The sequence below is a fragment of the Thalassophryne amazonica genome, chromosome 18 (assembly GCF_902500255.1).
Source record: "Thalassophryne amazonica chromosome 18, fThaAma1.1, whole genome shotgun sequence".
NCBI classification, from domain to species: Eukaryota; Metazoa; Chordata; class Actinopteri; order Batrachoidiformes; family Batrachoididae; genus Thalassophryne; species Thalassophryne amazonica.
In genome coordinates this window covers 72,638,086-72,655,318 of record NC_047120.1, presented here as the reverse complement: position 1 = coordinate 72,655,318, position 17,233 = coordinate 72,638,086, and the positions used below count along the sequence as shown (strand labels likewise).

Below are 17,233 nucleotides of genomic sequence, written 5' to 3'. Positions count from 1 at the left end.
ACATGTTGAGAGAGAGCGCCAGAGAGAGAAGGAAGAAGCGTCTGCTTTCGCTTCATCCGTGCAAAGATCTCTGCTGTGGAGTTGAACTTGAGAACAACTCTGTGGTTTTACATTTCTGTGCAGGAAAACGTGGTCCCATTTACATGACTACAGTAATCCAGTAAGTGTTAGTAATCAGATAACGGTAATAATCTGATCAGACGAGATTGCATGCACTTCAGGAATGCAATAATTGGAAAAACTTGGTTTACATGATCTCTCTCTCTCTGTCTCTCCTTTTAGATCGGTGTGTATTTTAAGGCAATCATGGAAGCTAAATTGTCATTTTTAACAGACGATTTTTCTTTTAAACACAGGAAATCTTCATTAATCAGCCTTTGTTTATGGCAGACCTTTCCCATATTCTTTCACACCTTTAGTCAGCAGCTTGGGGATTGCAGCCCTCCACCACCACTGAGGTGCCTCAGGATGGAGGACCAGAGCACCTTCAGAAGGCCAAGGACATGCCCACGCTTCACCTGGCTGCAGCAGATGGAGTAGATGGTTGCTTTCAAGAGCTGAGGATGGACTAGTTGTCTGTCTATGTGGCTGCCCTCCACGACCCAAAGGGGGTTCCACGGTGTAGTGGATGTGGGCATGTGTGGCACTGGAAGCAGAGAAAAAAACGAGCACTCACAGGGACCAGGAGTGGAGGTGCAGGGCTCAAAAACTAAGTCAGTATAAAAATATAGCCAGCAACACTCAAGTGTCCTTAATAAAAGTTTTTTAATGACTCAACGGCAAGACGACAGGATCAGGAGCACAGACGCGTTTTGACTAGGTTTTCATCAGTGTGTGACACTGTGTGGCACTGGGCCATGCTCCCTCACCTGACCTGACCCCTGGGGTCATTGCCTTGAAAGCCTTCCTGTCTCCCTTTGTTTCATGTTTGCAGATTTCCAACTGGTGTGTTTTTCTTTTGTCTTTCAGAATAAAGTTTTGAGCATTGACACTGTGAAGGTCAAACTTCAGGTAAGAGCACAAAAGCATCTTTTTGACAGCTTTAAATTCTTGGTGGTGCTCTTTCTGATAACAGATCACCAGAAACTCCTCCCCATGGTGATTATATCTCTCACACGTTGTCGATGGCAGCTGAGGGAGGGAGAAGAGACACAATGGTGCTTTAATGAAGACTTCATTCATCTCCATCAGTCCATTAACCTGCTCTTCTGCCTGAATGAGACACTAGAGGGAACATAACAGTTCGCATCAGATCACCAAACCAGGATGTGATCAGAGAGCCATGCAGATCCTCAGAAATGGCATTAGATATTGTTTGATGATTTTCCAGCCTTAATTATAGTGGCTTCACGTGCCGCTCTTCCTCATTGTTCTCCTCTTTAATAGTAGAGAAGCTTGAATCTTCGACTGGACTGGGTTGCTTGACGTGAGGACGTTTTGCTTCAAATCACAGAAACTTCCTCAGCTAAAATTCTTGCTCTGGTAGTCTGACCTCTGTCTTGGCTCTTGTAGAGAAGAATGAGAGGTCAGACTACCAGAGCAAGACAACTGGATAACTGAGAGCCTACACAGAAACGCTCCTCTTTAATGGCTGTGTTTACCCATCTGTCAGATTCAGCCTTTGAGACGATATTCAGACACTGCTATTCCATGTTTAATTAACCCGACAGAAACGATGTCTCTAACCACTTTGTAACGTTTTGCACACTGTATCCTATCAATGTATAATCACAGCATTAATACAGTCCAGGAACCTGCCTGGTCTCAAGACCTTTTCTGTACCACGTGGTTGGACACAGAAGGTACAGTCCTCAAAGACATGCTGCGATTAGAAAACTGCACATTGATATGTCATCAGTGTTACTAAAACTAGCCCTAATCAGGGACTCACCCAGGAACCATCACAAGCTTGTGTCACCACCAAAGTCCCCGCAGGTATTGCGGTTAAATGGACTACATTTCCACTGGAGCCCCATTGATACTGTATATCAGTTGGCAGACAATATTGTCTGAGACGAGTCTTTCACAAACATATGGGTGTTATTTTTTGCTGACATGAAAACTTTTATTTGACAGAGTAGGCAATGTGGAAAAACACTTTTGCTGTTGGACAAGATGTAGTTTGTCCAGCAGAAGACACTCTAGTGGCTTTGTTTACAGTGCTGTCAAGTATGGCTGGGACCCCATGACCCCTTGGTCACATCAGGTGCAAGAGGCAGAGGCACAGCAAAGAGCTTCCATTCATTTTCCATCAGAGTAGGCGTACTACAGTGTCCTACAGTGACAGGAAGCAAGCGGTTGCTGTGCTGTCAGCTAGGTGTGGCCAAAATAGACAAAAAGTGCATTTTATGAAAATGCTACATGGTGACTGCCAATCCAAATGAAGGCAGTATGACACCAGTGTGTTGGTTGGTTGGTTCTTTGTTGTATTTGTAGTTATTTAGTTGGCCAAGTGATTAGTGCACTTGGTTTCAGTGTGGGAGGTTCCCGGTTCAAACCCCACCTCTGCCACATTTCTCCATGTGGAGTTACATCCAGAGGAAAACTTGTGCCAAATCAACATGTAGCTCCACCTCAAATCTGCTGTGGTGACCCAGAGTGAAAACAAGGGAGCAGTAAGTAAGTGTAAAACATCAAGCTTCAGTTACATTATTCGGAATGGTTTTTTTTTTTGTTTTTGTTTTTTTTTACTCTTTAATATCTGTGTAGTATCAACCCCCAAAATATCCATATCAGACAGGCTCTAATGTCTGTTGGGCCTTACCATCTGACACAGATGCTCAATTCTCACACACCAGGAGCAACTTTGGGATTAAGGACCTTTGTGATTTTCCTGACTGACGAGGAATCAAACTTTTTTGACCTTTGAACCATCACCTTTGGTTGGGATTACTTTTCTGAAGATATCTGTAGAAAGGCCTTGTGCATGTCTACTGGAACTTTAACCCTCACAAAACCAGAACTATTATCAATCAATCAATCAATTTTTTTATATAGCGCCAAATCACAACAAACAGTTGCCCCAAGGCGCTTTATATTGTAAGGCAAGGCCATACAATAATTATGTAAAACCCCAACGGTCAAAACGACCCCCTGTGAGCAAGCACTTGGCAACAGTGGGAAGGAAAAACTCCCTTTTAACAGGAAGAAACCTCCAGCAGAACCAGGCTCAGGGAGGGGCAGTCTTCTGCTGGGACTGGTTGGGGCTGAGGGAGAGAACCAGGAAAAAGACATGCTGTGGAGGGGAGCAGAGATCAATCACTAATGATTAAATGCAGAGTGGTGCATACAGAGCAAAAAGAGAAAGAAACACTCAGTGCATCATGGGAACCCCCCAGCAGTCTAAGTCTATAGCAGCATAACTAAGGGATGGTTCAGGGTCACCTGATCCAGCCCTAACTATAAGCTTTAGCAAAAAGGAAAGTTTTAAGCCTAATCTTAAAAGTAGAGAGGGTGTCTGTCTCCCTGATCTGAATTGGGAGCTGGTTCCACAGGAGAGGAGCCTGAAAGCTGAAGGCTCTGCCTCCCATTCTACTCTTACAAACCCTAGGAACTACAAGTAAGCCTGCAGTCTGAGAGCGAAGCGCTCTATTGGGGTGATATGGTACTACGAGGTCCCTAAGATAAGATGGGACCTGATTATTCAAAACCTTATAAGTAAGAAGAAGAATTTTAAATTCTATTCTAGAATTAACAGGAAGCCAATGAAGAGAGGCCAATATGGGTGAGATATGCTCTCTCCTTCTAGTCCCCGTCAGTACTCTAGCTGCAGCATTTTGAATTAACTGAAGGCTTTTTAGGGAACTTTTAGGACAACCTGATAATAATGAATTACAATAGTCCAGCCTAGAGGAAATAAATGCATGAATTAGTTTTTCAGCATCACTCTGAGACAAGACCTTTCTGATTTTAGAGATATTGCGTAAATGCAAAAAAGCAGTTCTACATATTTGTTTAATATGCGCATTGAATGACATATCCTGATAAAAAATGACTCCAAGATTTCTCACAGTATTACTAGAGGTCAGGGTAATGCCATCCAGAGTAAGGATCTGGTTAGACACCATGTTTCTAAGATTTGTGGGGCCAAGTACAATAACTTCAGTTTTATCTGAGTTTAAAAGCAGGAAATTAGAGGTCATCCATGTCTTTATGTCTGTAAGACAATCCTGCAGTTTAGCTAATTGGTGTGTGTCCTCTGGCTTCATGGATAGATAAAGCTGGGTATCATCTGCGTAACAATGAAAATTTAAGCAATACCGTCTAATAATACTGCCTAAGGGAAGCATGTATAAAGTGAATAAAATTGGTCCTAGCACAGAACCTTGTGGAACTCCATAATTAACTTTAGTCTGTGAAGAAGATTCCCCATTTACATGAACAAATTGTAATCTATTAGACAAATATGATTCAAACCACCACAGCGCAGTGCCTTTAATACCTATGACATGCTCTAATCTCTGTAATAAAATTTTATGGTCAACAGTATCAAAAGCAGCACTGAGGTCCAACAGAACAAGCACAGAGACGAGTCCACTGTCTGAGGCCATAAGAAGATCATTTGTAACCTTCACTAATGCTGTTTCTGTACTATGATGAATTCTAAAACCTGACTGAAACTCTTCAAATAGACCATTCCTCTGCAGATGATCAGTTAGCTATTTTACAACTACCCTTTCAAGAATTTTTGAGAGAAAAGGAAGGTTGGAGATTGGCCTATAATTAGCTAAGATAGCTGGGTCAAGTGATGGCTTTTTAAGTAATGGTTTAATTACTGCCACCTTAAAAGCCTGTGGTACATAGCCAACTAGCAAAGATAGATTGATCATATTTAAGATCGAAGCATTAAATAATGGTAGGGCTTCCTTGAGCAGCCTGGTAGGAATGGGGTCTAATAAACATGTTGATGGTTTGGATGAAGTAACTAATGAAAATAACTCAGACAGAACAATCGGAGAGAAAGAGTCTAACCAAATACCGGCATCACTGAAAGCAGCCAAAGATAACGATACGTCTTTGGGATGGTTATGAGTAATTTTTTCTCTAATAGTTAAAATTTTGTTAGCAAAGAAAGTCATGAAGTCATTACTAGTTAAAGTTAATGGAATACTCAGCTCAATAGAGCTCTGACTCTTTGTCAGCCTGGCTACAGTGCTGAAAAGAAACCTGGGGTTGTTCTTATTTTCTTCAATTAGTGATGAGTAGAAAGATGTCCTAGCTTTACGGAGGGCTTTTTTATAGAGCAACAGACTCTTTTTCCAGGCTAAGTGAAGATCTTCTAAATTAGTGAGACGCCATTTCCTCTCCAACTTACGGGTTATCTGCTTTAAGCTGCGAGTTTGTGAGTTATACCACGGAGTCAGGCACTTCTGCTTTAAAGCTCTCTTTTTCAGAGGAGCTACAGCATCCAAAATTGTCTTCAATGAGGATGTAAAACTATTGACGAGATACTCTATCTCCCTTACAGAGTTTAGGTAGCTACTCTGCACTGTGTTGGTATATGGCATTAGAGAACATAAAGAAGGAATCATATCCTTAAACCTAGTTACAGCGCTTTCTGAAAGACTTCTAGTGTAATGAAACTTATTCCCCACTGCTGGGTAGTCCATCAGAGTAAATGTAAATGTTATTAAGAAATGATCAGACAGAAGGGAGTTTTCAGGGAATACTGTTAAGTCTTCTATTTCCATACCATAAGTCAGAACAAGATCTAAGATATGATTAAAGTGGTGGGTGGACTCATTTACTTTTTGAGCAAAGCCGATAGAGTCTAATAATAGATTAAATGCAGTGTTGAGGCTGTCATTCTCAGCATCTGTGTGGATGTTAAAATCGCCCACTATAATTATCTTATCTGAGCTAAGCACTAAGTCAGACAAAAGGTCTGAAAATTCACAGAGAAACTCACAGTAACGACCAGGTGGACGATAGATAATAACAAATAAAACTGGTTTTTGGGACTTCCAATTTGGATGGACAAGACTAAGAGACAAGCTTTCAAATGAATTAAAGCTCTGTCTGGGTTTTTGATTAATTAATAAGCTGGAATGGAAGATTGCTGCTAATCCTCCTCCTCGGCCCGTGCTACGAGCATTCTGACAGTTAGTGTGACTCGGGGGTGTTGACTCATTTAAACTAACATATTCATCCTGCTGTAACCAGGTTTCTGTTAGGCAGAATAAATCAATATGTTGATCAATTATTATATCATTTACCAACAGGGACTTAGAAGAGAGAGACCTAATGTTTAATAGACCACATTTAACTGTTTTAGTCTGTGGTGCAGTTGAAGGTGCTATATTATTTTTTCTTTTTGAATTTTTATGCTTAAATAGATTTTTGCTGGTTGTTGGTGGTCTGGGAGCAGGCACCGTCTCTACGGGGATGGGGTAATGAGGGGATGGCAGGGGGAGAGAAGCTGCAGAGAGGTGTGTAAGACTACAACTCTGCTTCCTGGTCCCAACCCTGGATAGTCACGGTTTGGAGGATTTAAGAAAATTGGCCAGATTTCTAGAAATGAGAGCTGCTCCATCCAAAGTGGGATGGATGCCGTCTCTCCTAACAAGACCAGGTTTTCCCCAGAAGCTTTGCCAATTATCTATGAAGCCCACCTCATTTTTTGGACACCACTCAGACAGCCAGCAATTCAAGGAGAACAGGCGGCTAAACATGTCACTCCCGGTCCGATTGGGGAGGGGCCCAGAGAAAACTACAGAGTCCGACATTGTTTTTGCAAAGTTACACACCGATTTAATGTTAATTTTAGTGACCTCCGATTGGCGTAACCGGGTGTCATTACTGCCGACGTGAATTACAATCTTACCAAATTTACGCTTAGCCTTAGCCAGCAGTTTCAAATTTCCTTCAATGTCGCCTGCTCTGGCCCCCGGAAGACAATTGACTATGGTTGCTGGTGTCGCTAACTTCACATTTCTCAAAATAGAGTCGCCAATAACCAGAGTTTGATCCTCGGCGGGTGTGTCGTCGAGTGGAGAAAAACGGTTAGAAATGTGAACAGGTTGGCGGTGTACACGGGGCTTCTGTTTAGAACTACGCTTCCTCCTCACAGTCACCCAGTCGGCCTGCTTTCCCAGCTGCTCGGGATCTGCCAGGGGGGAACTAACGGCGGCTAAGCCACCTTGGTCCGCACCGACTACAGGGGCCTGGCTAGCTGTAGAATTTTCTACGGTGCGGAGCCGAGTCTCCAATTCGCCCAGCCTGGCCTCCAAAGCTACGAATAAGCTACACTTATTACAAGTACCATTACTGCTAAAGGAGGCCGAGGAATAACTAAACATTTCACACCCAGAGCAGAAAAGTGTGGGAGAGACAGGAGAAGCCGCCATGCTAAATCGGCTAAGAGCTAGTAGCTACGCTAACCTAGCGGATTCCTAAAAACACGCAAAGTGAATAATTTAGAGGTGATTCAGCAGAAGGAGTGCTTTAGTTAAGGCACGTAAAGATTACACTGGGAAACAAATCGTAATCTAGATAACTAGATCAATCTAACTGCGCAGATTAAACAGCTAACAGATACAGAAAAACACCGCTGTGCTCCGGAACAGGAAGTGATACAATACCGCAGTGAGAGCCAACCACCAGTAGTGACACTAATGGAAGCTGTTTTCCAGCTGACTCATCACGGATCCCCTGTGGACCTGTGGCCAGTTTGTGTGCTTCTGTGTCCACCTGCTCTGAGATTTTTCTGACTCACTTCCAACCCATGCACATATTTTTCTTTTTGTTCCCACAGTCTATTATTTTTTTTAAAAAGGTTTGTCTATTTGTGTTACACCAATCGCCACATCTGTCAAATAAGACTGATCCGAAGTGAAAACTGCTTTTATTTGTCCAGAATACTTAAAAATGTCTTGGTTTGATATTTTAATTACAGCACTGTGTAAAAGTCTTAAACACTCTTTTTTTTTTCTTTGAATGGAATATTTGATATTTTTTATGATGTCAAAGTTCAAATGTTAATTTACTCAGCTGAATTAAAAAGCTGAAGTGGCTTCTTCTTTTTTTTTTTTTTGCTTTTCCCCTTTAGATTTGGGACACTGCTGGACAGGAACGTTTCCGGAGTGTCACACATGCTTATTACCGCGACGCACACGGTGAGAGTCCATTTTTCTGCATTTATGCTCATCACACACACACACACACACACACACACACACACTGACAAAACAAAGTGGTACCTCTTTGGTGATTTGATTCGATTTTTAGATTAAATTCAACCTTGTCATTGTGCAGGTACACGACCAATGAAATACAGAGAACATCTAACCAGAAATGCAAAAAAAAAAAAAAAAAGCGTTAAATACTAAGTGCAGTCGAGTAATATGTGCAGTTAGGAGTGAAACAGACAAACAGGAGATGGATAATATACAGATGATATTACAGTAATACTTAAATACATGACTACAGTGACATAGAAATATCAGTGTGTATAACAGTGTATGAATAGAAATATACAGGAGTGCAGATTATGAGTGAGGTAATAACAGGATATGTGTATATATGTAGAACATGATTTGTGTAACGCAGGAACAGATGCTGTGACAGTCAACTCAAAGTTTATTTATAAAGCACATTTAAAACAACCACAGTCGACCAAAGTGCTGTACACAATAAAACAAAAGTTAAAAATGCAGAAATTACAACAAAACAAAGCCATAATGTTCCAGAGCCTAGGGGGCGCTGCCACCTTTAGTGTTCAGCCTCATTTTTAGGGTGACCAGTACTAATTGACTGGCAGGTCTCAAAGCTCTGGCAGGGGCGTAGACACAGAGAAGCTCAGTTAGATACTGGGGGGGGGGGGGGCTAAACCATTAAGATGTAAAAACAAATAGTAAAATGTTTAAATCAAAGCAACCGGAAGCCAAGACGGGGATGTTTGGTCATATTTACGTTTGCCAGTGAGAAGACGAGCAGCTGCAGGTGGTGCAGGAGCGACTGATCGAGGCTAGAATACACTGAGTTACAGTAATCCAGTCGAATGTTGACAAAAACCTGGATTAGGCTCTAAATCCTTACGTGCAAGTACCCTTTAACTTTCAACAAAATCTCTGCAAATGGAAAAAGCTGTTTTTCACAACCGAACTAACCTGACGGATCAAATTTCAGCCTGTCATCAAATATTAAAGGGGCAAATATTATATAAAGTGCACATACAGGTAGTGGACAGGAGGTGGCGTTCTGTTCAGCAGGGTGAAGAGACCATAGTTGAGGTGCGTGGCATCCTGAACAATGGATCTGGTTTTGTTCAGACAGTGTTTATGCTAAATGTCATGGATGGAGGGGAGCTGGGAGCCAGTGGTCCTTTGGGCAGATTTCACAGCCCTTTGTCATGCTCTGGAAGGATACTGTCAGTGGTGCAGCAGTAGAAGTCCATCAGGATCCTAGGACACAGGCTTTCTTGAGAGTCTGTGGAGAGTGTAGGCGCTGGTGCGCCTTTTTGACCAGGGTGGAGGAGTTGAGAGACCAAGAGAGATTTTCCTTGATGTGGACCACAAAGAACTTGAAATTTGGCACGCACTCCACTACATCTCCGTTGATGTGAATGGGGGTGTGTATTTTGCTTTGGGCTTGCCTAAACTCTACAATCATGTCCTTGGTCTTCTGAGTGTTTGGTGCCAGGTCTTTGCACCACACAGCCAAGTGCTGAAGCTCATCCCTCTGTGCTGTCTCGTCCTTCCCTCTAATCAGACCCACATCTGTAGTATCATCTGCTAACGTGGTTATAGCATTGGAGCCATAAACAGGAACACAGTTGTGGGTGAAAAGAGAGGAAAGAAAGGGGACTCAGCACATAGTGTCTCTTAGCTAGAAAGTCCAGAATCCAGTTACAGAGTGGTTTGCTGATGCCGAGCTGGCTGAGCTTGGCATTAATAAAGGTACATTTCAAAAAAGGTATTAAAATGTCAGTGCAGTTTTCCGCACAAGGAAAATGTGTTACTAATGTGTTATGTGTTACTCTGGAGTGGGAGGGGAACCACTATGTGAGAGAATGAGTCTCCCACTGACACCGTCTTCTGCGGCGACGTCCCCCCGTGTGTATCTGGAGCAGCCTCGGTGAGCGCAGACCGCCTCAGGCCACCCTCGATGAGCAGGTGGTGTTCAGCGTGTTGACTCGTGTGTGCTCTCATTCATGCAGTATCACAGCAACAGCGGGGTTCAGGTGCGTTTAAATTCCATCCTACCAATTGGTTGTTGTGCACCCGCCCGCGGTTCTGCTGCAAACACGCACGGACGCTCAGATGGCGTCTACAAATGCATGTCAGCTGAGCTGAGTTAGAATTAGTTTGACTTGTTTGCAAAAATGAAAATTTGCTCATTTTCAGGTTTGTGATGATGTGCTATAGAATAGTTTAATTAAATTATATTTAGTCAAACCTTATTTAGTCCCACAAAGCAGTTGAAGTGGTGAACAAAATGAGTAAGAAATCACCAGAAGAACACATTAAAAGTACATAGAAAAGGAGAGCTGGATTTTATTTTGCCATAAATTGCATATAAATACACCTATAAAAAACTGTCAAAAAGAATCATATAAGTACAATTGCAGCTTATACTTTTAAAAAAGTGCAACAGATGACTAATAATTAAAAATAATTTTATGAAAAATGTAGAATTAAGATTGAATAGCAAAATATTTTATTAGCAGGCAGCATGGTGGCTTAAAGGTTTGCACTGTTGCCTCACAAAGAGAAGGTCCCAGGTTCAGTATCCCTGTACTTTTCAGAAACAGTCACTGGTATCATCGCTGTAGTGACTTTGCAGGCAACCAATCAGATAAGGCCAGACCTGTCACCCTGACAACGAATACAATGGAGAAACTTGTTTTTGTATCTCCGCCTACTTCTGCAGGACATGTCACACAAAAATAATAGACTCAGAAAGTCTCACCTGTGGGAGCAGATTGGACAGACTCTAAATGTTGTTGGTGAGTGTTGGGCTTTTGTCACTATACACATTGAAAGCTTGTTGTCATGGCAACAATATTCATTGCCAGTGGTGTTTTTTTTTCCCCCCATTCTTCTTTGAAAATACATTGCCAGAGCCTTCCTGCTAGAAAAAAAAATTGTATGTGGGCAAGGAGCCTAAAACTGCTCTTAATGGCAATATCAAATAATTTAATCTGAATCTGGATATGATTTTTTTCTACTTAAAGCAGCCATGTTAACTGGTTGTTGTACTTTTATTTTAAAAAATATGGTTGTCACCAAAGGAAATTTTATTTAACTGTGAGAGACACTTGCTAAATTTACCAACCTGGTGTTGATTGTTTGCCAACATGTAATTAAATGTTGCTGAATTTTGTTTGGAATTCAAAGTTTGCTTTTAGTATTCTGTACCCCCGGGTGCATTTTACAGACAAAACTACCGGTGGTTTTAGGGTTATTTATTTATTTATTTTAATTGTGCTTTTAAGAGATTGTTTATAATTTCATTGTCTATTCTGGTTACTGATCATAGCATTTAGCCGGAGCCATGCCTTGGTGTTCTTCACTCCTGACTGAACGTCCCCGTGTGTCTTTTGGTCTGTTGTCCAGTACGTGTTGTCAGTGTGTAACTCTGGCTGGAGGCTCTTTGTTATTCTGACCCGTCCGTGGAAGAGTTTACGCTTGCTGATCTTTAACAAGGCATCCTGGGAGTCTTGAAGTGCTTTCCGAGTTGTTCATCTGTTACAAACTTTCAGACGCAGCTTCAGGCTGACAGGCAGCACCGAGGACGGGATGTAACCCAAACACAGCCGTCATCAAAGCTGCCGAGTCCTCAGAATTAATGGACAGTTTTCAAACTCAGACTTTGAACTGTAATGATCCAAATGTCAGACGTTTTTGTTCCATTTTATTAAAACGTTATAGCTCCAGTGTGTTAAACTAGAATATTAGAAATCATTTGTTTGCATTGTGTCATCTCGAGGACTAGATACTGCAAACTACCTGGCTTCCAACTACGAGTCCAAACAGCAGTCTCAGTGTCTCTTGATATTTACACCAGGCTGGAAGAATCCAGGATATTATCTGTTGAGGAGGTTGGGGCAGACAGGAGGTCTGCCTGGGTCGCAGCCTGTCAGGACCCAGGGCGGCTCTGTGCTGATGTGCGGCTCCAGTCGGTACGTCTCATCACTACATTCTAATGGAGGCCTGACTGAGCAGTCGCTGCCATTCAGTGCGCTTCAAGGCTGGACTCCAGTAGTCCGTCTGTGGACCACTGAAACGTTCAACTGCTGAAGTAGGAACTTCAAAGATATGGACTGGTGGACTTTCCCACACTTTCTCTTCTAATCAGGTACTAGTTTTGGGGTGTGGTACGAGTCTCTGTGATGGTAAGCAAAAACAAATTCACCGATTCTAAAATGAGTTTATAGTTTGGCAAAGGTGACAGAAAGCCACGCTGATCTGGTCAGAACCCGAACAGTAGGACCATTTTCAGTTCTTAAAAAAAATTGATTTGAATTTTAATGTTGAGAATGCCGTAAGGAGGCTTGGTCACATCTGGCAGCAAATGCTGGTGCCATGTCTCACTACATGCACCACACTACTGAACTGCCTTGGGTCTTGGATGGCAACCACTCAGACAGACAACCAGTCCATCTCTACCTTTCAAAATTGGCCACCTACTGTATCTGTGTCAATCAGATGAGATGTGGGTGTCTCCTTGGCCTTCTTCAGCTACTTTGTTCCTCAGCACGTAGTCACCTCCATGCTGTATCAAGCACAGAGAAACACGCCGCGTGGCCACAATGCTGCAGCTGACTTTCTCTCACAGTGAATGTGATGGTCCTCATCTGAGGCTCCTCAAATAAAGGCTTGTTTGACACAAAGTGATTCCAGAGTGGCCCAAGGACAAAACCTGCCACTAAAGGCATCAAGTCATTGCCTGAGTTAACTGGGTCGCCAAGTCCCACAACCATGCAGTCAGACGAGAAGCACCAGGAGCCAAAAGTCTTGCACCTTCATTCTCCTCCAGAGGTATTCTGTCACCAAACACCGCTGTCATGACTCCATAAGCTCTTCCCAGTTGTCTCCTGATGTAAAAGTCTGAGGACCCAGAGAACTGAACGTCACCGAGGAGATAAGTGGATCTCCTCTCTGCACATTTAACACTTTGACCACATAAAGATACACGTCTGATGGCCGAGTCCAGAAATCAGTACGTGAGCCAGTAAGCGGACCACTGTGAAACAAACAGGGAGAAGGTGGAGCAGATTTCTTATTTAAAAAAAATTTCTATGAATTTGTTCTCAGGAAGTAGAAAATGGAAAAAATAAATCTTCTAGAAAAAACAGTCACTCTAACCATAAATGATCCATTTTACTGTTTTTAAAGGTTACTGTAAGTGTCAGTTGTTTTATATCATTCTGCTGGTTTGTAGGATGGGAGAACAACCCACCACATGATCCAAACAATTAAAGATATCCATTGGTGGCATGAAGACAACCACAGTTCTTACAGACGTTTTCTACGGCCACCGACCAATCAGGTGTTAAGGAAAGACTGAAACACCCAAGGTGCTAAATTGAAAAGACTGCATGAGTCTGAATGAAAATGTCAAGTGACTGACCTGGAAATATTGGTCAGAGCAGCAGCAACTTCTAGAACCACCCTCTAAGGTCCCTGCAGCAACTCAAATAAACTGCTGTGCATCAGATGATTCATAATCTACTGTGAGTTTATTGTTTTGTTTTTTATAGCGGGTGCAGTAATAGTATTTCACTGCTAACTTCAAGTAATCAATGAATGCAGCAGCAGAATTTCTGGAGCAAAACCAAATTTCTACTCTTTGACTTGTTTTGGTTTTAAAAACAGGATTTATGTGTTGGATGCAGCTAGAATCACATTAAGGCTCAGTTACTCTCGTGAGAGTCACACAGTCCGTGTTTGACTTGCATTTAAGATTATCAGTTCATCTGTCTTCACTTCAGATCTTCTTGCTGGTGGCAACACTTTCTTATACAGAACATCTGGAAAATATTTACAGTGCTTCTCTTTGTTATGTTATAGCCTTATTCCAAAATAAATGAAATTAATTTATTTTCATCAAAATTCTACACACAACACCCCATAATGACAATGTGAAAACAGTTTTTTTGTTTTTTAGATTTTTGCAAATTTATTAAAAATACAAAGCTGATAACTCACATGTATATAAGTATTCATAGTCTTTGCCACAAAGCTCAAAATTGAGCCTCCTGTTTCCACTGATCATCCTTGAGATGTTTCTACAGCTTAACTGGAGTCCACCTGGGGTAAATTCAGTTGATTGGACATGATTTGGAAAGACACATCTGTCTACATATAAGGTCCCACAGTTGACAGAACACAAACCAAGTATGAAGTCAAAGGAATTGTCTGTAGACCTCTGAGACAGGATTGTCTGGAGGCTCAAATCTGGGGAAGGGCACAGAAACATTTCTGCTGCTTTGAAGGTCTCAATGAGCAGAGTGGCCTCCATCTGTAAATGGAAAAAGTTCAGATCTACCAGGACTCTTCCTCGAGCTGGCCGCCCGTCTAAACTGAGCAATCGGGAGAGAAGGACCTTAGTCAGTGAGGTGACCAAGAACCTGATGGTCACTCTGTCAGAGCTCCAGCATTCCTCTGTGGAGAGAGGAGAACCTTCCAGAAGAACAACCATCTCTGCAGCAATCCACCAATCGGGCCTGTATGTAGAGTGGCTTCAGGACAACTCTGTGAATGTCCTTGAGTGGCCCAGCCATAGCCCAGATGTGAATCCGACTGAACATCTCTGGAGAGATCTGAAAATGTCTGTGCACCGACGCTCCCTATCCATCCTGAAGGAGCTTGAGAGGTGCTGCAAAGAGGAATGGACCAAACTGCCCAAAGATAGGTGCACCAAGCTGGTGGCATCATATTCAAGAAGACTTGAGGCTGGAACTGCTGCCAAAGGAGCATCAACAAAGTATTGAACAAAGGCTGCGAATACTTATGGAAAAGTGAGTCCTTGGTTTTTATTTTTGAATAAATTTTCTAAAATTTCTAAAAATAACTTTTTTCATGTTACCATTATGGGGTGTAGTGAGTAGAATTTTGAGGAGAAAAATTAACTACATTCTGGAATAAGGCTGCAGCATAAAATGTGGAATAAGTGAAGCGTTGTGAAACCATTCTGGATGTACCATGGAGTCATTGCATGATTACGGAGTCGTTTGTACTATGGATTAGAGGTAAGACAGTTGTGATCTCTCTACTTTAGTCTAAAATCATCCAATCTGGCTGAACTCCCGACTAAATTGCTCATATGTGTGAATGATGATCTTGATGAACTGGCCAGGATGCACCTGGATTCTTAGTCAGGGTGGGCTGAGGTCACGTTCAGTGTCCTGAAGCTCTCAAGTGGTGGCTTTGGGAGTGTAGATGATTGATTTAAGAATGGAAACAATCTTTATTCATGGCAGCAGTTCTGCATCTCCCCGTTGATGTTGGAGTCTCGTGCAGCACCTGTAATGACCAACAGAACTGTGTATTCCCTCCAACCGTCTTTGTGAGATGACCAAAATGACACAGGTGGTGAAGCCCTTATGACAGAACAACAAAATCTAGACAAGACTGCTAAATGAAATGGAGGATGCAGTGAGTCCAGACCAATCTGCCAAGTCCATCTGGTCCACAAACCAGCTGCAAACCTTTTTTCTTTGTCCCAGTTGGAGGTGACAGTTTGTTATTTCCAGAGCACAGGGTGAAACCACGGGGTGTGCAAAAAGAGGCTGTAGAGAGGAAAGCAAGGAATATAAACGATGGAGAGGAGAAAGTCAGACGCCTGATGCAACCCAAGTGGGAGAATAAGGTAGAGAGAAGAAGATGTGAAAGATTAGACGGCATAAATGTCACTGATCAAAAAAGAAATCATGGTGGAAGGTGTCAACTCTCCAGGGATAATTGGATTCTCTAAATTGCCTGTAGGTGTTGATGTGAGAGTTTTAACCCTATGACCCGTCCAGGATGTGCCCCGCCTCTCACCCACTGAGCCCTGGCTGTGAGATAGAGGAACTGTAGTTTTGCTTTGGTTGAAGTAGTAACATAACTGCATACTGTGGCTCCTACCTCAGCTGGTACAGTGCAAGTACCACCAGGGTCCCGTTTGAAGGTTCCAGATACTGGTGCTATGTTAGACATGCAATCATAAAAGTACCACAGCAGCAGTACAACGCCGACCACATCCATTGCTCGTGTCGGATCCGAAAGTAATCCATGGCATTGGCTTTTTATTGGTTTATGGGAGGAGTTGGTCTCGGTCAAATTCAGAGTTAAATACTGACAATGGTCTAATATGTATAACTTCTACCTTTCTGCTGTGGTTGGTAGTTAGTGTTGTGTTCAGGCATGAAAGTGCTACTTGCAGGTTCCACAACTCTCCTGTTGGCCTGTGAACCATCAGCACCATCAGCACAGGGACGACATTCATGGTTCCAGGTCAAACAAAGCTCAACAATCTCTTTGTTGGCATCATAGTCACTGATCATAAAGTGGATTCTGGAAAATGATCCTGTCTCACAGTATTGAGGAAGAGTTGGGTCCACCAATAAAATGGAAACATTCCCTTAACGTCAAACAAGATACAGAATCAATTCAGAACCCATTCAGTGTAACATTTTGAGATGTTCTGCAAACAGTTGGTGTCGAGCTTAACATCTTGACCGAGTTAGTCATGTCATTGATGCTGCTTCATGGACCTGTTCAGAAAATGAAGATCACATTTTCAACCCATTACCTTATTTTTTGAGTTTTAGAAAACAAGTTATTTTCACTTTTCAGTTGACTGATTGTGGTTTCTTTTTGTCAGGGGTCTAATAAAGTCCCATTTAAAATCAGGGATGGGAACCTAAGTTGGAGCAGAGAGTGAGGACGAGAGTGAAGGAACCTGTTTATGCCCAGATTTTTATTTATTTATTTATTTTTATTTTTTTCCTAAGTGGAAAAAGTTGCATTAGTACCTTAGATTTTTTTTTATTTTTATTGTGAGTAGAAAACGACAGTGGCACACTTCGGCAAGAATTCAGATTCAGACAATTTTATTGATCCCTAAAAGGGCAATTCATTTCACACCCAATTACCTCAGACAAAAATACAGCAATTAATCCACAATTATTACTAATGAACTTAATAGTGACACACATCAGAATTAAAACAACCGCACATATACATTTGACTGTTTATATACACTAAACTTTGAAACAGTGTGTCATCCGAATTGAGGCTGTGTGTGT

At 42.1% G+C, this 17,233-nt stretch overlaps 1 protein-coding gene across 1 annotated transcript in view; it reads left to right on the top strand.

The window, feature by feature from the left end:
- LOC117531332 (ras-related protein Rab-26) overlaps nt 1–17,233 on the top strand; it is a 111,214-nt gene that overhangs the window by 53,834 nt on the left and 40,147 nt on the right. Inside the window, exons 3-4 of the mRNA XM_034194402.1 lie at nt 970–1,011; nt 8,048–8,114. Of these exons, the coding sequence (XP_034050293.1) occupies nt 970–1,011; nt 8,048–8,114 (109 nt within the window). The remainder of the gene's footprint in view (nt 1–969; nt 1,012–8,047; nt 8,115–17,233) is intronic.